At 43.4% G+C, this 20,204-nt stretch overlaps 6 protein-coding genes across 10 annotated transcripts in view; 3 read left to right on the top strand and 3 right to left on the bottom strand.

The window, feature by feature from the left end:
* LOC126562508 (G protein alpha o subunit) overlaps positions 1-20,204 on the top strand; it is a 287,823-nt gene that overhangs the window by 212,990 nt on the left and 54,629 nt on the right. The gene's annotated exons all lie outside the window — the stretch shown is intronic.
* LOC126562636 (E3 ubiquitin-protein ligase RNF113A) lies at positions 1,369-2,483 on the bottom strand. Its single transcript, XM_050219192.1, has 3 exons — positions 2,390-2,483; positions 1,603-2,323; positions 1,369-1,533 (listed from the first exon to the last, which is right to left on the bottom strand). The coding sequence occupies exons 1-3, from the start codon at positions 2,457-2,459 to the stop codon at positions 1,371-1,373; spliced, it is 954 nt and encodes a 317-aa protein (XP_050075149.1). The 5' UTR covers positions 2,460-2,483; the 3' UTR covers positions 1,369-1,370.
* LOC126562036 (iduronate 2-sulfatase) lies at positions 2,842-4,565 on the top strand. The gene is made up of 3 exons (XM_050218448.1): positions 2,842-3,063; positions 3,140-4,352; positions 4,429-4,565. The coding sequence occupies exons 1-3, from the start codon at positions 2,842-2,844 to the stop codon at positions 4,563-4,565; spliced, it is 1,572 nt and encodes a 523-aa protein (XP_050074405.1).
* On the bottom strand, positions 5,816-13,927 carry LOC126561582 (H(+)/Cl(-) exchange transporter 3). Of its 3 annotated transcripts, XM_050217814.1 has the most exons (12): positions 13,783-13,927; positions 10,470-10,815; positions 8,962-9,125; positions 8,053-8,889; positions 7,773-7,987; positions 7,471-7,679; positions 6,922-7,062; positions 6,738-6,847; positions 6,574-6,674; positions 6,338-6,501; positions 6,048-6,261; positions 5,816-5,971 (listed from the first exon to the last, which is right to left on the bottom strand). In XM_050217814.1, the coding sequence occupies exons 1-12, from the start codon at positions 13,888-13,890 to the stop codon at positions 5,881-5,883; spliced, it is 2,700 nt and encodes an 899-aa protein (XP_050073771.1). In that variant the 5' UTR covers positions 13,891-13,927; the 3' UTR covers positions 5,816-5,880. The 3 variants fall into 3 exon arrangements, with proteins under 3 accessions (XP_050073771.1, XP_050073773.1, XP_050073772.1); XM_050217816.1 differs by lacking the exon at positions 10,470-10,815 and having other exon boundaries at positions 13,783-13,906; XM_050217815.1 differs by lacking the exons at positions 10,470-10,815; positions 13,783-13,927 and adding an exon at positions 9,680-9,701.
* LOC126563371 (protein PDF) lies at positions 16,195-16,721 on the top strand. Its single transcript, XM_050220006.1, has 2 exons — positions 16,195-16,301; positions 16,502-16,721. Exons 1-2 carry the CDS (start codon positions 16,197-16,199, stop codon positions 16,718-16,720), a joined length of 324 nt encoding a protein of 107 aa, XP_050075963.1. The 5' UTR covers positions 16,195-16,196; the 3' UTR covers position 16,721.
* On the bottom strand, positions 18,297-19,696 carry LOC126562903 (bax inhibitor 1). Its single transcript, XM_050219501.1, has 3 exons — positions 19,630-19,696; positions 18,919-19,372; positions 18,297-18,512 (listed from the first exon to the last, which is right to left on the bottom strand). The coding sequence occupies exons 1-3, from the start codon at positions 19,689-19,691 to the stop codon at positions 18,303-18,305; spliced, it is 726 nt and encodes a 241-aa protein (XP_050075458.1). The 5' UTR covers positions 19,692-19,696; the 3' UTR covers positions 18,297-18,302.

The following is a 20,204-nucleotide window of genomic DNA, read 5'->3' as shown; positions in this document are numbered from 1 at the left end:
CTTCCAAATATTATCTATTAAGCAGTGTCTTACTTCATACGTTAAAGTACGTATTTATGAATACATAAAATGGGACGTAATTTGAATTGTAAATTTATGTTACATCCTTCCCACTCATCTTTCATCTTCAAGTTTCATCTTCTACTAGGCTTCTGGCCTCGCGATCCATCGAATCCTCCAACGGCGTGCGGGGTTCGTTGACTGAAGCTATCATACAACTCGCACCGCGACCGGGTGTGTTTGCATGCTCGGGTGGCATCAATTAACGGGCGAGGCCAATTTGTATCAATTCCCGATTCATTAGCAATCAGTAGCTTGCCAGCGACGACGAACTATGTGGCTTGTCGTTGTCCTTCTGTGTTGCGCCACCAACACCATTGCCGTTGCATGCTGCCCGATCGCGAATCGCAAACTGTTTGAATACTACACATCTACAATCGACGACACACATCTGAATGGGACACAGCGTATCTCTTCTAGAGTGCGCCAGTTGCTGTTTCTTGTGTTGTGCGAAGGTCTCTCACCAGAGTTGGTAACATTTTCGGATAGCAACGCAACATTCTACTAGGAAGGAATGTTTGTGACGTTCGCTACCTTCCATCCGCCCTCACCCTTCCCACCCGTTCAAAACCAAACCCCCACCGGGTGGTGATGTTGGTGGTGTTGGTAGTATGCTGTATGAAGGTCATCGTAATTGGCCTACCCAGTGTGCATCTGTATCCATCGCACACTGCTACAACTACGGCGGTACTGCCACGATTACCAACGTGAAAAAGTGGTTGATCTCTCTGATTGTTTACGATACGCATAGTGCGTGTAGTGTGATGGATTGTTGATGCGTATTTTTGTCACCGATATATATGCGTACTCCTTTTACCCGACACACGCACATGAGGGAAAAGAACTTCAAAACAAAGAGCGATAAGAACCCGAACCCCGAACCAGGAAGACTTACCGGAAGCAGAGGGTTGGTGCACTGCTTTGGACTAGACATTCGAGTTAAAACTATTTCTCGCAACACAACTAAAGCACAACAGGTGTATGCACACTACATTAAAACTACTAAATTCGCAGATAAGATCAATTTAAAACCCGATCAGTGCGTGTTACGATCGTATTACGCGGCTATTTTTACATATGGTTAGTTGACGTTTTGTTTTCTGCTATTTCGCATTTCGTTATCAACAACAGCTTTGACAGGTGGTTTGTTGTGATGTTTACGATTTTCGAGCAGTTTGCTCACTATGGGTCGACCGGATGGATTGCGTTTGGGGAAAAATGCTGATCAAAATAATTTTTCGAACGCAACGAAATTGGTGTACGGTAAAGTTATCAATTCTCTTTTACTTTGCAGCGCAGAAGGATCGATCTTAATCACTATCGGAGTGTTCCTCCATCTCTCTAGTTTTCAGTCGTGCAATGAGCTCCTTAGCTGGATTAAACATTCCATTCGTCTGCACTCCACAGATCGCACAACGCGTGGACTTCTTGTACTGCGCCAAAGCACATCGTTCGCAAAAGTAATGCTTACATCTGAAATGAAGGATGAATTATTTTTTAAATAGATCTGCTGTACATGACGATCGATTTCATTTCACTTACTTCGTTACAATCGGATCGACGAAACTCTCTCGACAGATGTAGCACTTGAACGGCAGCTCATCATCATCAGAATGAATTTCATACTTCGTATCATCCCCATCCGAATCATCATCCCCATGATTATGGCCAGCGCCCGGACCTTCCTGCTCCATCTGCCACCCATGCTTGTAATCGCTTCGATCGTGCAAAAACTTACAACTATCGCCAAACCCACAATATCCCGTCTCTTTGTAATCTTTACAAATGTCCGGTTGATAGTCCCACCGGACGGTGGATCGAATATTGGCCGGCGCTCGGATCGGCCCTTTCCTTACCATGCCCGATGCAGCATTGCCTTGGGCGCTATCTTTCTTCTTGTAAAACTGTGTGTAATTGTTCAGCCCCCGGTACACCTTGTCATCCTCCTTGCCCTCCAGCTCTTTGTTGATGTCGATGCTCTTCTGATAGATGGCTTGTGCATCGCGATCCTTTTCCGTTTCGATTTCCAGCTCTGCCGTTGCACCCTGATCGCGCGGCCCTTCTGCTTGGGCTGACCGTTTGGACTTGTAGCTCACGACAACGCTCGCTTCATCCTCGCTCGAGTGCGACGCGTCGGGGTTGGTTGATGATTGGTTTTGCTTTTTCCTAAGGGCTGAAGTAGATTGAACGTTTGGGTTCGCCTTCTTGCGCTTATCTTGTGTGACAACAACGGACGATGATGGAGATTCTTGTTCTGCCTCATCTGTGCGAAAGGGAAGAGAGAATTAACATTTATGTCCGATTGCACTATCGCTTAACTGCACCGTACCCGAGTCGGACGATTGTTTGCGCTTCCTAGCGCCCTTGTTTTTGATATTTCGTTTAATAAACGTAGACATAATACGCGATTAATGTGGCGATATCGACAAAACCGCGGGACTCCCAAAATGTACTTTACCTTTCGTTTGTAAACAAATCGTTTTCGAGCAGTATGTGTTTGACAGTTGCCCGAATCATTTGACAACAACAAATAGCTGTCAAAATTCAAAATAGTCCGTTGCGATAACTTCGAAAATGGATAAACTGTTTTAGAAAATAAAACTGTTTGGTTTTCAGCTAAATTCAAGCCAAATTCTGCAATAATGTAATTGATGTAAGGCATTGATTTTGTCTCATATGAATATTTCAGCTTTTGAAATCCCCTTGGAGAACCCTTGGAACAGCATATCCCCTGCACAGCTCAAGTCAGAACGTTATCAGTTGCAGTTAAGAACGCAAACAATGTGGTGCAACAAAGCGGTGTGTCTGTTCTCCGTTTTCTTTTGGATTATTTTAATAAAAGTATCCCAAACGCAAATCGTTGACCGTCCGAATGTGCTTCTAATCATTTTGGATGACTTTCGCCCAGCTATTAACTATGGATATGGCGATGAGAAAGCCATAACACCGAACATAGATCGGATTATAAAGAATGGATACTTTTTTGAAAATGCATTCGCACAGGTAAGTGAGCGATTTAACAAAACTGCACCATTTTCTTCGTTGTGTGCTTATCGATTACTCTTGAACATCCCTCCAGCAAGCGCTTTGTGCTCCGAGCCGTAATTCGATGCTCACTGGCAGACGGCCAGATACGGTGCGCTTGTACGACTTCTACAGCTACTGGCGCCATACATCCGGCAATTACACTACGCTCCCGCAGTACTTCAAACAGCACGGCTATCGTACCCACTCCGTCGGTAAGGTGTTTCATCCCGGTGCGTCATCAAACTTTACGGACGATTACCCGCTGAGTTGGTCCGAACCGGCCTACCATCCAACGACCGATCAGTACTCCAACGCACCCGTCTGCATTGACCTTGAGAATGGAGAATTAAAAAGGAATCTTCTCTGTCCTGTGATACCCCAAATGCAACCAGGCCACACCCTGCCGGATATTGAGAGTACCATAGAAGCGAAACGATTCCTTCAAACTATGGGGAAAGATCCTTACTTTCTAGCCGTAGGCTATCGAAAACCACATATTCCGTTCCGTATCCCGATGCAGTACCTTGAACAGCATTCGGTTTCCAAGTTTTCAACGCTCGATCTTGACTATCCACCGTACGGGTTGCCCAGCGTTGCTTGGAGTTCCTTTCTGGACGTACGCAATCGAGACGATTTCCAGCAGCTTAACGTTAGCTTTCCTTACGGCCGTGTGCCGGATGATTTTAAGCTACGAATAAGGCAACACTACTATGCCGCTGTTACGTACGTGGATGAATTGATCGGACAGCTGTTGAAGGAGATCGATCAAAGCCGAACGATCATAGTGCTTACTGCTGATCATGGTTGGGCACTTGGGGAGCATGGGGAGTGGGCCAAGTACAGCAACTATGATGTAGCTGTACGAGTTCCGCTTGTGGTTAGTGCTCCAGCACTGCCGGTACGCAACGATCGACAAAAGATCGAAAATGTCGTTGAGCTGTTGGATCTCTTCCCCACACTGGTAGATCTTGCCGGGCTTCCACCGGTACAAACGTGTAACTTGAAACGACCCCATAAAGATACTACATGCACGGAAGGGAAATCCCTGCTATCCTTGCTGATCTCGAATTATTCCGCATATATGGACGATCGTGATGAGTGGATCGCTTACAGCCAATATCCACGTCCGGGAACTTACCCAACAATCTCACCAAACAGTGACGAACCGAAGCTAAAGCACATCAAGATTATGGGATACAGCATGCGTACGGAACGCTTCCGGTACACCGCCTGGATAAGGTTTGACGCGATTAATTTCAAACGAGGTACGAATGATCACTCGAACCCGGAAATCGATAAGCTTGTAACCCTGTTTTTTGTCTATCTTCTTGCCCTTTTTAGACTGGAGTGTAATTTACGGCGAAGAGCTGTACGATCATTTGATCGATCCGCAAGAAAATATGAATCTCATCGATCGTACACCACTGGGAGCCATTGTGGATGCATTACGTACAAAGCTGCAGGAAAAGTTTCCCTAACATAAAAAAATAAACGGTAAAAGATACTGTAACCAACCCAAGAGGCATTGTTTTCTTGAATAAAGCTTTAATTTAAGAAAAAAAATCCTATGTTTTAACCGTCATCTTTGAATTGATTGTGAGTTTTTGTTAAATGTTCCAGGCGCGTAAACGTGCCCATTCTTCATAAAAACCAGACTCTGCTAGATATTAGCCTAGTATGTGGTCAGATTGACCACTGACGGGTGGATCGACCACCAGGTGACAGCGTAAGCGTATGAAAAATCGGAATACATATTTGTACTTTTTTTGAATGCACCATGTCTTCCTTAAAAATACCCCATGTCCCTTATTTTCATCAAATCCGTGTGGTTGAATGCCTTCATGTTTTTTTTACAAGAGTTTTTTTTTATTACATAAATATACAATTTTATTATAATGTTGCTTCCTTCTTAAACTTTCTTTCCCTTCCATTTGCCCTTTTTCCTGTTTGTTCCTACTATCGCACCATAACGACGACGACAATGAGACGATCGTTTTTACATGAGTAATAATGTAATTTGCCTAGTTGTGTTTGTGTGTGTGTTTTGTTCAGCACTAATCGTTACTGTTTTTCGTCCACCCTCTGTATCATCATCATCATCATAGGTTAGATTGCACATTATTGTGTAAAAAATAATTTTTATGATACTGCTACATCATAAGGTCAGGATCCTGGACGAGAGAATGCACGAGTCATTCTCCGCGGTTGGTGATATTTGCTGCATGATTGGACACATTGCATATAAACTTCGTACTTGATATCCGCCTCTAGTTCTTGCACCTACTAGCGAAGAATAAATCACAAAACGTAATGCTTCTTGAGATAATATAAATAATTAATAATCATTTGTGTAGTAATAGTTTCATGTTTTTGGAAGTGTGATCTTTAGCTTTGAATGCTACACCTTTTGTTCGACTAAAACGCTTGTGAAGAGGCTCTCTCTATTGCTTTCTTGAACAAAATATTATTGCGCTCCACTGTTTCATTTAAATATTGCACCGTATTTTTCTTGTTTTCCAAATTTTAGAAAAAAAAAACCCTCATCGTGTTTATTATCAGCGCTCGCATTCGCACAGTCGCACGTCTAAAGAATATAAGCACGAATCTGTTAAAGATGTGTGTGTATTAAAGATTATAGCTACCTACATCGATCCCAAACACAACAACACAGCGCAGGACAGAGGTGACCACGGGCGTGGCGATCACGTGGAAACAGGGGCGCGGGAGGGGGAAGGACAGAATGGAGGCCAGCATAATATCTCTATATATGTATCATTATAAATAGCTAAGCGCTCAGTTAAACAAAACAGTATTCGGGTCTTCATTGTCCATCTGTTTGACGTGCCTTAGGACATCTTTTTTGGTTATTACACCGAGTAGTCGCCTGTGCAGAGGGGGAGGAAGAAAAAGATCGTTAAGTTATCTGGCTTTCCCGTTTGTCACAATCCCGCCTCACTTACCCATTGTGGGTGACCAATGTTTGCCTCAGGCCCAACTTCCGGAACATATCGACCACCGTTTCCATCGGTGTCTGATCCGTCACGGTGATCGGAGCCATGTCGAGGATTTTCTTCAGCTTCAATGGCGACGGGCCAAGGTTTTGGACCGGTTGGGCGGAGGTGAATATTACCAGCGATTGGCCAGTGATACCGTCAATGATGCGTCGTGCGTTAGCTACAATAAAAAAATGGAAAAAGGATCATTTATTAGATAAAAATTGTAAACAAATGATTGTTCGGTTTTACGGTACCTAGTGCTAGATTAAGATCCCTTCGCAACACGAAGCCAACCAAATATTGATTCTCCTTAGACACAACCACCGGGTAGCCGTTGTGTTCAGTCTCTTTGAGTAGGGTCTCGATGTCGTCCACCGTCATCGAGTCCTGAGTAATCACCGCTAGAGTTTCATTGCGTCTAGAAAAATTGCGTAAAGGAAGTATAATTTAAACTCTGCATTGCTTGTTTTCGTGAAATGAGTAATCCTACTTTGGCTGCATCACGTCCGCCGCTAGTGTTGTGTGCTGGAATTCATCCTTGCTGTCCAGGAACGGATAGCCGTTAAGAGCTATGTGTGCATCGTAGATGCCCTGTATGTTTACAAAGGGAAAAGACCGTTAAACCCGGCACATACAGTTAGAAAGCTTTCTCACCTGTCGCCCTAACGCATCACCAACCCACTTGGAAGCCATGGCCGCCGCCATCAGCGGTACGATGTATCGGACGCCACCGGTTAGCTCGAACATAATAACCACAAGGGACACTGTGGAAGGTGCAAGAATCGATTATGTTTTACTAAAATTGATTAGTTTTTCGTCTTTAAGATGAAAACTTTACCGGTCATTCTTGTGACCCCTCCGAGCACGGCAGCAGCACCGACCATCGCATACAGCCCGGGCGTAATGCAATCATCTCCGGTGGAACATTCGCCAGAGAAGATCCATATTTTTGGATAATTGTACGCCAGCTGTTCCATGCCTAAAATGAAAAACAAAAAATGTAATTAATTATTATTTCCAGGAATTATCACTAACAATAGCTGATCAATCTGACACTAATTTATGCATTCAACATTGTTCCTCATTAAAACAGGGTTAGAAAGGAAGCAAACATTCGGCCTGCTAGTCAGGAGCATTCAGCGAATGCTCCGGAGTCAATTGCGGATTACTCCAGAGTCTACTGGGGATTTAAATTTGAATTCAAAACCGAAATCGCTGTCGACTCCGGAATTATTCCTGTGTCGCCTCCATATTCTCCCAAACAAAAAATGTATTTTTTCTGTAAACCTCAAGGCACTCAAAGCCTCGTTAAATAAATAGAAAAAAACTCTCGGAACATTGTTTAATTGAAGTGAACAGTGTAGCTAGAATGGTGTGATTTGCTTACCAATTCCAACCACACGGCCAGTGATGGCTCCAAGCGCTAGCGAAGGAATAAACAATCCACACGGTACCTTCATACCGAACGTGAAGATCGTCATGACCAATTTCATAGCGAGCGCTAGAATGAGCAACCAAACCGCTTTGTGTACGCCCGGTCCGGCAGCCGCTATTTCTATGGCCGAATTGACATCGGTAAAGTTACGATTGTAGTCACTAAAAATGGGACAAATCAAACAAACAAATCGGTTAGATAATCTGGTTAATAATTTTTAACACAATGGACAAACAAACAGCAATCGCGCTTACCACAGCGGATCCTGATTCGAAATGCCACACTGACTAAAGAGGAGATAGATGAGTTCACTCGTGTTCATGCGCGTGTACGGATTCGGATACGCAATAACGGCCGTAATGAACGTTACGATCAATACCTCCGTTACCGGGTACTGGCCCAGTTTGCTGTACTTGCGGAACCGGCACCACCAAAGGTTTGCCTTGATGAAAAACGTTGCAATGAAGCCCTGTTTTGAGAAAAAATAAAATTAGTATCCTTCGGACAATACGAGTAGCTATCTGATCCACTTACTCCAATTATTCCCAACCCAATAAACGGGACAAGCTCGAAGAAAATCCACGGTTTGTTGTACTCCACGTAGAACAGCACCGAATGTTCGTTCCCGAACGGATTGATCGATCGCAGTATAAATGCCGCAATCAACGCACAGAAGAACGAACGCCAAAGTGTTTTCAGCGGAAAGTAGTACGACACCTCCTCCAAGCTGAACAGCACACCACCGATCGGTGCACCGAACGCGACCGACACACCGGCCGCCGCAGCTGCCGAAAGGATTTCCCTCTTTTTCGCCTCATTGCGCCCATACTTCGGGAAGAGATACGACAGTATGTTGCCGATGCAGCTCGCAATATGCACCATCGGGCCCTCCTTACCAAGACTAAGGCCGGCCGATACCGACAGCATGATGCCGACCGATTTGATGATCAGCGTCCACTTTCCCAGATAGCTGCGTATAATGAACCCGGACAGTATCGTCTTGATCTCCGGTATACCAGACCCGCACGCGTACGGTGCAAACATCCGAACGAGCGATGCGGCCAGCAGTGCGAACAGCATCGCCCACATGATGTAGAAGAAGTACGATATGACGTACGCACCGAACCCTTCCCGGGAGGAGGTAAAGATCTCCGACCAGGCGTACCACTGTGAGCAGTTGCCACTGTCGAAGGACGTTTCGTTCGACGACCAGCAGCACTGTTCGCGATTGAGCCAAAACGCCTGTGGGCAGATGCCAAACTTAAGATCGGTCATCCAGCTCGCACCGATATCGATCACACCGGCCACACAACCGGTAAAGAGGCCGACCAGCAGCACGCACACCCAGCCGGACCACGCATCATGGGCACCCTAAAAGTAAAAGAAACAATCAAATTTAATAAACAAAAAACGAATATTTTTCCTCAACAGTAGCTTTCATACCTTTAGAAGATCCCAAAATGAATCCTGTCGCTTTTTAACGATGTACCGATGTCGCATACGATCCCGCGCAATGTCACGCTGCCAATCGATTGTGTGAAAATCATCGTACTGTCCGATGCCGGGAATGTCGTCGCTTGTGTCCGTCATGCCGGCAAATGATATACCTTTTTTTTTGTTTTTGGTGGTCGAGGAAATGGAAAAGGAAAAAGGAAATTAAAAGTAAGCAAAACTGGCTCTCCCAGATCGGATGGTTTATTTACATCAAACAAACCCAAAAGAAAAACGTTACCACACAGAAAAATTAACAAACAAAAATACTCTCGAAACAGTGATCGAAAAAAAGCGAACCAAATACATTAACCGCCGTTTTTTTGTTATCTTCAATACTTTTTGTTTTTAAAGTACGTTTCTTAAAGGGGTTTAAAATTAGAATTTCATAACATGCGATTTAATTCCACCTTAAACTTAATTTTAAATTTTGTATAATGCAAGGATTAGATAACATAAATAAAGGTTTGAGACTTATCAACACCCAGTTAGTAGAGGAACAACTGTGTCTTTACTAATGAAGCTTTACAATAAATTCCGATATTTCTTTGTTTGAAAAATAAATATAACTCTTCCATCCGTTATACACAAGCAAACACACACATATGAATAGCGTATAGTAAAAATATAAAAACAGAAAAATGTACGAGAAAATATTGTAAAATTTTACCTTCCATTTTACCGGAAAACGAAACGGTTAATGTATCTGTGTGTGATTGACAAAACAAGCGGAGTTATTATTGCGAGATTTTTCATCTATTACACCCTTAGTTTAGTGTGATTTTATATCATATTAGACCACATAAGCGAGATACAAAAAATAAAGTTTACTCTACAGATTGATTCCTTTAATTAAGGAGATTAGAACTTTGTAAAAAATATCCCTACTTAGTTTTTTTTTTTTTTTTTTTTTATTCATAAGGGACGGCCAGGCCGTATTGCTCCCTACTTAGTTATAAAATAATCATTTATTTTGTTAGTGAATTTTAGTATTTTTTAATTCGGAGATATAATAAAATATTTATAATAATCCAATCCTACTTCGAAGTCCTTACAGCGTTTTTCAAATGAACACAAATGGACATGATTCCTTCGCAGAGAATGAACACAAACGTTTGCGGAATGATCGAATCCATAAATAGCTCTGATTTCTTTTATCTTAAGCAAATTCAACTAAAAACAATTTCTAATCTTTTCTAGGGATTTTTAAGGATTCTTTTTAGTGGTCTCTTTTTCTTTGTAGATTTATCTCAAAACGGCTGATTAAACGTTCATTTCCGGCTCAATTCTGAGACCATCCGGAATTTCCCACCACCAGGATGGGAAAGCCTTATTGCACACAAGCACAAAACTTCATTGGGACAGAAATTCGGAGCACAAACATACAAAGCCACCAGAGTACAACCGGAACCACACGTGTATCCTCTGTATTGGTGTGCAGGAACGGAATTAGGCTTTACCTTCATGATCAGAGTGATGAAAATCGCGCCCGAAGCGAGTATGTGTGGGCGACGATATACCACCACCGTCTCCACCATTGCCGGCGGAGGCCCCACCAGCAGCAGCGGCACCAGCATTTGGCCCACCACCATTACCGCCACTAGCGCTCGGTGCACCGACCCCTTCCTGTCGGCCACCATTCGCCGCATACGTGTAAGGGTAGTTCGGGTTGGTCAGGCCGCCATTGCCGGGCGTAATGTCGATCATGCCGTCCTCGTCCGCCTCGTACACCGGCACACCGGGCGCTGTCGTCAGGGAGGTGGTGATGCGTTCCGATCCGATGGACGATGGAGAACCCTTTCCGGTCTACATACACACACGCACACACGGTGGGTAGGCAAGATACAGCAGATACAGAACAAAAATAGGGGAAAGGTATTTTTTAAAAATTAAAAATACTAATGCTTTCACTAAATCCCGGATGGTGTAGATTTGCGGAAATGTGTAATTAAACCTCGTTACGTTGGCTGATGTGGCAAAAAGGTTTCGATTTTTTGGCACTAACGATTGAATGTTTAATTAGTTCTCCCGGTGTAGTTCACACACGTTCCGATGCACCTCTCTCAACGGATTAGCGTCCCCTCCCGTAAAGGACAGCAATACCTGTAACCTTTGCCACATTGGATCCAGACTGAACTTCGCCCTAATAAACGGGAGTGGTACTTTCTTCGCTACGATGAACCGTTTTCTGCACTCTCAGCTGTTTAGTGCCAAATTGACACTGACGAATGATACACAGAGAGCCACACATACGGGAAGGTTATCTCCAATTGATGGGCTCTGCTCTGAAGGAGCGAGGGAACCACAGCAACCAAAGAGCAAGTGACTTACTTGGGTTGGGGATTATAAAATTCTTCAAACTGTATGTACTGTTGGATGCTTATTCCTAGCCATCTTTGATGCACTCTTTGACTAAATCCATCTCAATCGCGTACAAAAGCGTGACGTCAAACCTGATTGTTAGACAGTTGTTACGAAGCGCGGCACACCAAATACGCACGAATGAACCTCGGGGGGGGATACATTCAGAAATCCACCCCGAAAATGATACTTCGCCGATCGCCGATATCCAGCCACCGGGGGACCATATGGTATACACTAACCCTATATTCCACGAACGTCGTACGTTTCACTGATAGTGTGTGCCCTGCTGCGCTGAGAGTTTTGCCTGATAACACAGGAACCTAGCCTAGGAACCAGAAATTACACCACATACACGCGCGACTAGCGAGTGGTCCGATATACTTGCCTCTACCACGGACGGCGGCCACACAAAAATCAATCCCGACACGATTGCGATTGCGCATGATCGTGGCAAATGGGGAGGATGGCGTGTGGTGAGACTCTCTCCCGATCTCTGTCTCTCTCTCTCTTTCTCTCTCTATCTCTCTCTCTCTCTCTCTCTCGAACCACCCTTAACTTGAGAGGGTTGTGCATCAGGAAACGCCGCTTTGGACGCGCTTCGCCGACAGATGAGAAGATTTAGATCGCGCGTAAAACGGGGTGGTGGTGGGTGATGCTCGTGTGGGTGGTGCGTGCGTGTTAGTGTGACGGAGCCAGCAATAATGCCATTTTCGCAAGGGAAGAAACGAGATACAGGCAAAACAGAGCATATATCCATTAGAAGGAAGCACATGTTTGTTTGTGAATAAAGTCGCGACTTTTTTTTCTTCTTCGTCCGCTCGATGAGAACAAACAGTTGAGAAGGAGAGAAAAGGACGTGGGATGAAAAGAAGTTTTATTTTTTGTTTATGCATAATACAGCAGCGAACACCACACACGCTAAGGTGGAGATAAATTGCAAAAGTGCGATGGTGCAGGGTGCATATCGCATAGAATTAGGTCATCAAGAAAGTAGATGCAAATAGTTGTTGGTGGTTTTTAATGGTATTTTATAGATTTTAAATTTTTTATCAGTTCTAGATGGACTTTAAAACTGTTGAATTCGATTAGTGAAAGGATAGTCTAAACATGAAAAAGCCATGGTCTGTAAGATACATCGCATCAGAAGGCTTTCAAAGCTCTTTTGTAAGTTGGCGATTGTTCTCTTAAAGAAATTTAAAACGGTCATGGAAAAAAAATACAAAATTCAGTGTAAAATTGCTAAAATATTCTTGGCTTAGCGACCTATAAGATCATGCCGACCATCGAATGGCATACTAAACTTGTTGATACCACATAGAGTGCCAGCCCTCGCTTAGGCGGAACGATCTGGATGGGAATTGAAAATTGCAGGAATAATGTCTTGATAACCTTCATGCATTCCTCTCTAAATTACACAATTTATTGTTGATTATTGATACGTTTCAATGTATTTTTTTCATGTACCAGCATTAGTAGTTCCCTGAACTTATTCCACTAAGTAGCTTTAAATGTTAATTAAATTGTTTAGTTAATTTTTACAAATTACCGACAGAAATAGGTACTATTTTTAAAGCGAGTATAAATTGTCATGGATTTTTGTTCGGTTTTAGATTAACTAAAAGAAAGAAAACTTATTCGCACACCTATATTAGCTACTCAAAAGCATACCATTTTCTTTTCTATTAATCCTTCTTTGCCCTTTTCCAAATACCACACTGAAGCCTGAACCCAAAGCGAACCAATTCCTGTTTCTTCTCTTCAACGTCATATATATCTGCTCCTCTTGTTAGTTTGGATTGTAAATTTACACTTAAGCACCAGCTTGACACACGAGCCTTTACCTCGCTGCTGATAAAGGTAGAACCGAAGCATAAAGGCCTACAATTGTATCTTTGCTCGCACTTTATGCTTGATAAGCGGGACAATCGGTCCTGTTTTGTAGCAAAAAGCCGACAGACACATCGTGAACATCATCATCTCACCGTACAGTGTGATGAGATGATGCGATCTAGAAGGCATTGTGCTGCCAGGGCAACAAATAAATGGAGCATCCGAAACGGATGCAAAGGTAAAGCATACTGATACGGTTACATTTAGCAATTTTACATTCTTGTTTTTGGGTTATATGAGTTTCAACTCCAACAGTGGGAATTAGGCGCGGGGATCTTTATTTGCTCACGGATGCTTCTCGCTTTACCACACGGCTGCCGGCACACACACAGCCTGCTAATGATTGCAGCAAACAATGCCTACTTCGTGCATGAAGTTATCATCCGGACAAACACGGAACACAGGAAAACCTTCCCAGGTCCCCTTCCCCGAGTGTTTGTCCACCCCGGTGGCTTCTTTAATAAATCCTGCGCCGGTGCCAGGCTAAAATGAAATATGAATAAAGGGAAATAACCTTACCTTGCTTGCAACGGACTGATAAGACGTATGATCAGCGCTCAAGGGATGATTCGTAGCAGCGGATGATATCGTAAGATTGCTCGTGCCTTTGAGAGGAAACTTTTCCATACTGTGTGTTCCCCACGCACCGGTGTCTTCTGTCGCGGCCTCGGTTTGTTCGGCCGGCTGCCGGTTGGTCCGGTGCTCTTGCTACACACTTAGATCACGATCAGCTGCCACGTCACAATGCTTCGCACAAACACACACACTAACAAACATACGCGCTTCCGACAAGCTCTACGGAGCGATCAAACCTCGATCAAGTGCGCTTGTGGAATCAGGGCTGCTTCCGGAGGCCCTATTGGAATTGATCTCCTGATGAGTCACGCACGCACACAATGACAATCGCTCTTTACACCGAACAACACTCGACGATAATCGTAAACATCGTAATTCACCGATAACGCTCCTGACCTAATATATTCTATTGAAGCGCCAAACTACAGCACGTACACTTCTACGGCTGCCCTTCGGAACTCGCGAAACCAGCGAAAAAAATATAACAAACTAAATCACAAAACGAAATGAAACGGAACCAAAACACACCCTCTTTCAACCGCATTTAATGCTGAGTCAAGGGACACATTTCACTATCATGAAAGGTAATTTTTCACGTTCACGAACTCAATTTCGTTGCATTTTATATCGCACCGTTTTGGCAGCTACCAGCAACGGAGCGTCACCACAATAATGGAACCCGGATCGGATGGGTACACATTGCTGTTGCACCTGCAATTTTGATGCTGTGAGGCCGTGCTGGAACAAGATCGGGATCACACTGAGAATTCCATCACACAAACAAGGCGGATGTAACGTCGCAAACTACTGCTGGAGAATGGGGGTTATGACGCTGGCACACTCGGCAGGTGGTTTCTGCATTACCTTCCGCAGCTCTAAGCGCAATTAGACGTATTGGAAATGCTCTACGATCGCAGCGAAAACGGAACGCACAGGAAAATCCCACTGAAACCGTGCAAAAATTCCACGACGAAAGTTTTTCACCCCCGTTCGCTTTCGCGTTGATCAATGTGTTGTAATTCAAGGTGGCGGTGCTTTGTAACGTTTTGACGTTTGGTACGGGTTGACAGTAGGGCTTTAAAAAGGGATTTGTTTACATTGTCAAAAAAGCGATGAGAATGCATACTAGACGTGCAGTGAGGTACTATGGTTCAATGCTAGAAACTAAACGTTAATCAAAGTAGATTATCGTAATTTAGTTGTGAAGCAGATGCATTGTGCAGAATAGATGTATTAAAAAAGCAAGGTTCTTTTAATAAATTCAAAATAATGACCCATACCAAGCTCAACATGCTCTTGCTTCTTATGATCAATAATGCGATTTCTACTGACGCAATATAAGCAAATTACAGCTATAAAAAAGCTCGAGAAACATCTCCCCACACAATCGACTCGAATCGATTGCGTCAATTCCTGTCTAAAATTGCATAATGACGAACGGGGTTTCTTTATTTCCGGTCTATTTTAGTACTGTCTTTACCACCTTCTTATCTCAACTCCGCCCCCATCATCCCCAATCAGCCCGCCAACCCGAAGCCGATCAAGGACCCCCTACCGCTTAATCGATCCTTTTTAACGGCACCTTACGCGAAAACCGAAATTGGGTGAATTTATGGATCCATTTCGAACGCACATCCCAATACTAACTTACACACATCTTGTGATCCAGCTTTGTGTTGATTTTCTATCGAAAGCCGCTATCGATATGATTACAACTGTGTCGTGTGGTCCACCTGTGTGCTACACACAGGTGTAAATCGGAAATGTCCTGTAAAAGTAAACGAAAGCAAATTTAATGTTCCAACATACGCTAGATGTGCTAGTATTTACCTTTCTTTATACCTTTCATACCGGTACAGGACGATGGTCTGGCGCGTCTGCAATTGACAATGCCCGTGATGAGCTGGTTGGGAGAAATTACCAACGGGCAAACACAATATCTTACCCTGGCCCTGGAGAGCATGGCAATAAAATTTGCGCGCTCTCAGCGGGATTTCTAGCGGGAGGGATAGTAGTAGTAGTAGTAGAAGCTGGTAGTACAGAATATGCCTGTTTCAGGGCCAGCATGAACCAGGACACGGCGGCGATTGTGGATACCGGGATGCGTCGGGGGCAGATGGGTACCAGATGCGTAGGATATATTGCCAGATGCTATACGGGGATCTATATAAATGAGGTATCGGTCCGATCAAACCCATCAGTTCCTACAGTACCGCAACGCAACAACAGACAGTCCGGAGGGAACTTACAAATTTGTGGACTAGCCTGGATTAAGCAGCAATACGACCAGCGGAAAGGATAAAAAACGGGTTCCGAGTTGTTTTGTTAACAGTTCTCTACTACCGATCGTCCATTACATGATGGCAAAAGTTAGTGCGGCTTGTGTGCTTCTGGTTTGCCTGTGGCTCAGAGCGAGCACAGCCCTGCCAGCGTTTGAAGATGACCGCGATTTGGATAGAGAAGTGAGTTGGATTTCATGAACAAAGAGATATATTGATGTGTGAAGCGAAAACTAAGGACTATAGTGATCTAAAATCGAAATCTGTTGTGTTCGTGACCGTGGCGAATCCTAGGCCCTAGAAATTATCTTACCCCGCTTACTTTAAGCAGCGGAAGAAGGCATGTTAAACCTCCTTTTTTGTGTGTCTTCCATCTCTCACAGCTTTATATCCGCCAGCTCGCCGAATGGTTAGCCGATCAGTCAACAGATTTCCTAAACGATCTTACCAACTTCCCACCCTGCCGACCGTGCAGCAGTAGCTACAGCGAACACCGCCAACCCATAGCCGTCGTCCAGAGGGCACCGTACGCGAAACGTAACTCCGAGCTCATCAACTCTCTGCTAAGCCTGCCGAAAACGATGAACGATGCTGGCAAGTAAAATGGATCCGTTCCAATTTAAACCCCTCGGAAAGGAAGATTTGTTTCTGTAAAAAAAACAAATATACCAATGTTGCGCACGGTACATTCATATCCTTCCTTTCTGGACATCTGGTGCACGAACGTTTTGGGGAAAGTACGGGATGTTTCCAGGTTTGTGCACACAAAAAAGGGTTTGAAACAGTTTTCTTCCTAAAATAGTTTCGTTTTCCAATTTGCGTTCCATTCTCGCTAATACATGCCATTATTATTACTACTATTACTAGGGCAATAGTAAAATAGACACATGCAAAAAAATCCATATTGATGTTACCGGTGAACTGGAGATGGTGAAATATAAGTGATTTGCTTCTACTACACCAAGAACAACTATTATTACTCTAACTTTACCTATCATCTTATCATCATCTACATCTTCTACTGTAACATTTATCCAAAAATATGACGCGTTCATTTATCCTTTTGCGTTTCCGCGTGGGGAGAAAGACATGAGAGAACGGTGCTTGTAAAAATAAAAAAAAACGAGACGATGATGGTTACAGCTGAATAAATTGCGTACTAATTTTAATTACAAATAACTTGTTACACATCCATGCTGTTCCGAATATAGCAACACAGTCCAGGACACTATTATGTGGGTGCTGACAGAAGTGTTAAATTTATCTTTCAATTTTTTTTATCTAAAATTAATTTATTAGTTCTTTCCTTTCACTTCATCAGAACCGCTTTTCGAATCTCTCGTGCGTTCCTATTGAAATTAGTAAAATATCTTTATTAATCCATTAGCGGATTCCATCGAACAACATTGAACTTACTTACACCTACACATGGATCCAACACTGACGGAATTTTAACGGACCACAACCCCACCAGAGTAAGAAGATTTTGTCCCGTTTTTAGAAAAAAAAAAATTACAAATTCTCTCCACCCAATGTCCATTGAGCATACGCGTTCTGGTTTTCGCTATAATTGTTTATCCCTGCCTTACATTTCTTAGAAGGTGGGAACCAATATGTTGAGTTTTGATGCTGCACCCTCATATATGAAAAACCCGTCCGATGATTCGTTTTACGGCGAACAAGTTGACTGAATGGAGCGGAACTTTTTCGATCCGAAAACAATAAATGAACTTGAAAAAGTGCATCATCAATGAACGATTTGCTGCCACACTAACGATTATGTGTGTTTGTGATGTGTGATTGGGAAAACGTACACATACATTACACCTTCATCAATTCAAAAGAAGAGCTTATCTTGTACAGACTGATTTTTCAAACTGATTCTTGTAATTTAGCAAAACGGAACGAATAGAAGAAAACTTTGCCGAGTTTACACATCCCGCAACTTCACATAAATATCTGAAAAACTCCCCACATACACTAATCACCAAAATAATGACCAAAATCTAAATGTCTATTGCTCAACGAATTCAACGAATGTGTAGGATATTAAATTACATTGTGAGATACTAATTTAAAGCCAAATAATGATGATATCCCGGCTGCACGGGTTGTACCGCAGTAGTTGGGCATGGCAGCAGAACAACTGGCCCCACAACATCTTAGGCGACAAAGTTTTTGTTTTTAGTTATTCTTTCGCTTCCGGCGCTCATTGTTGTCCTCTCGCTGGGCAAGAATGACCAGCAGGCGGCGGAAAATGCTGATCACATCGTAGAATAGGTCGAGCGAGTGGCCAATGAAATCGTTGCTGCCCATGTGATGCTTCTCCATGATCATATGTGTATCGAACAGGACGAAGCCGGCCATCACGATTAGTCCGAGGTAGAGGGAAATCTAAAATGATTGAAAGTATTAAATTAGCTTATACTTTTTTCCACAAAATGAAAAATAAATATTGGAAAGAAACTCGTGAGCTTCCAGTTGACACAGCACGTCTATTAGCGTCACCCAGGAAAGGAAGACACACATCTATTGCATCAGCTGATTCACATGCATGACGTGGTGTGTTTCTATTGAGTCGCGTGTAGAACACGCACTTAATATACACAGAACGTTACTTGGAGATTTCAAAACCACCACAGAAAGGAGACCCCAACCGCCAATCGATGACGCATTTGCTTTTGTTTAAGATGCTTTAATTATTTACAACCAACGGGAACTAAACAGGTGTCTCCCACCAAACTAAACATACTGGGCGAGTGGGGAAAGGGAGAATGATGGACAAGAAGCGTTTACTTACGTCTTGCACGATGTACGAGCGGAAGAATAGATTTCCCAGATTAATTAGAGCCATCGTGCTGAGGGCGCTCATCAGTATTCCACCGAGGTACAGGTACTTGCCCCGCTTGGCAAAGAAGGCGGACGCCGTAAGGCAGCCAAAGATTGTCGTCGTACCGATGAGCGCCGTAACGACGATGGCCGGATTAATGTAGATAACCTGCTGAAGCAGCAATCCCAACGAATGGCCCGTAAACAGTCCGATTCCCATCAGCATGCAGAACCGTTGGACAAAATTTTTCCCATTGTCCGGTGTGAACACCATTCCGAGGATGAGACCGAGGGACGCGATGGCACTGAGCAGGCCCGCCTCCCAAATTCCCGACAAATGGATCAGTGAACCAACGGTGGCCACACTGCACGTTGCAGCCAAACATCCGTACACCTTGGCCAGATGCTGGCGCAGTCTTGGGTCTCTGTGAAAGAAAGCAACGTCGCAGAATGATTATACGCGCTCTGTGTCTGTGTTGTTCTTCTGTCTGCTGCTGCAGGCAGCTCCACCCTTGAAAAATACCCGAGACCTTGAGAAAGGCTTCGAAACAGGGTGGAAGGTTCCTCCGTACCACACGTTTCTAGATCTTTCTCTAATTTACAATGTACACACATAATTCAACTAGAAGATGAGGGATGGCAAAAAAAAGGACACACAAAAGCACGTAGCACGGATACTTACAATTTTGCACCCATTTGTTGCGTTAATCGCTCGAACGAAAAGTTTGCAAATGACGTGGCCATAATGCGGGCTGTATGTAAATAATCGCTACTGACTGTCGGTTCTGAATCTGCACTAGAATTTCGTAAAAAACTCAACCAAATCTCACTTTCCAATGTACTCTACGATATCGACGAAACACTGCTACGTATTTGTAAAGTGATGTGTTTTGGCTTATACGGGCAGAAATGTTTTCAACTCAAGAGCTCACGAACAATTACGTCTTTTCACTTCCTTGGATGGGCCGTTTCTATGGTTGTGGACCACTCTCAGGTTGGACCATACGCCATTGTTCGTCAAGTTCCAATTCAGTTGATAATTTTGACATTAGCGCATTGTACATTTCAATATCTAATGCATTTTTTTATGTATTTGCTAGAATTCCATAAAATACGCAAGATTTCTCAATTTACAATTTACAAATTTCTTGCATATTTTCTAATTATTTCCGAAAAGAAACTTCCAAATTGTTCTCGATAGCAAATTCGATTTAACGAAGCCAACTGTCAAACGATCGAAAATTGAACGAAGCAAAA

The sequence above is a fragment of the Anopheles maculipalpis genome, chromosome 3RL, assembly GCF_943734695.1.
Source record: "Anopheles maculipalpis chromosome 3RL, idAnoMacuDA_375_x, whole genome shotgun sequence".
Classification (NCBI taxonomy): Eukaryota; Metazoa; Arthropoda; class Insecta; order Diptera; family Culicidae; genus Anopheles; species Anopheles maculipalpis.
The sequence above is the reverse complement of the archived record's forward strand: the minus strand, read 5'-3'. Positions and strand labels throughout refer to the sequence as shown.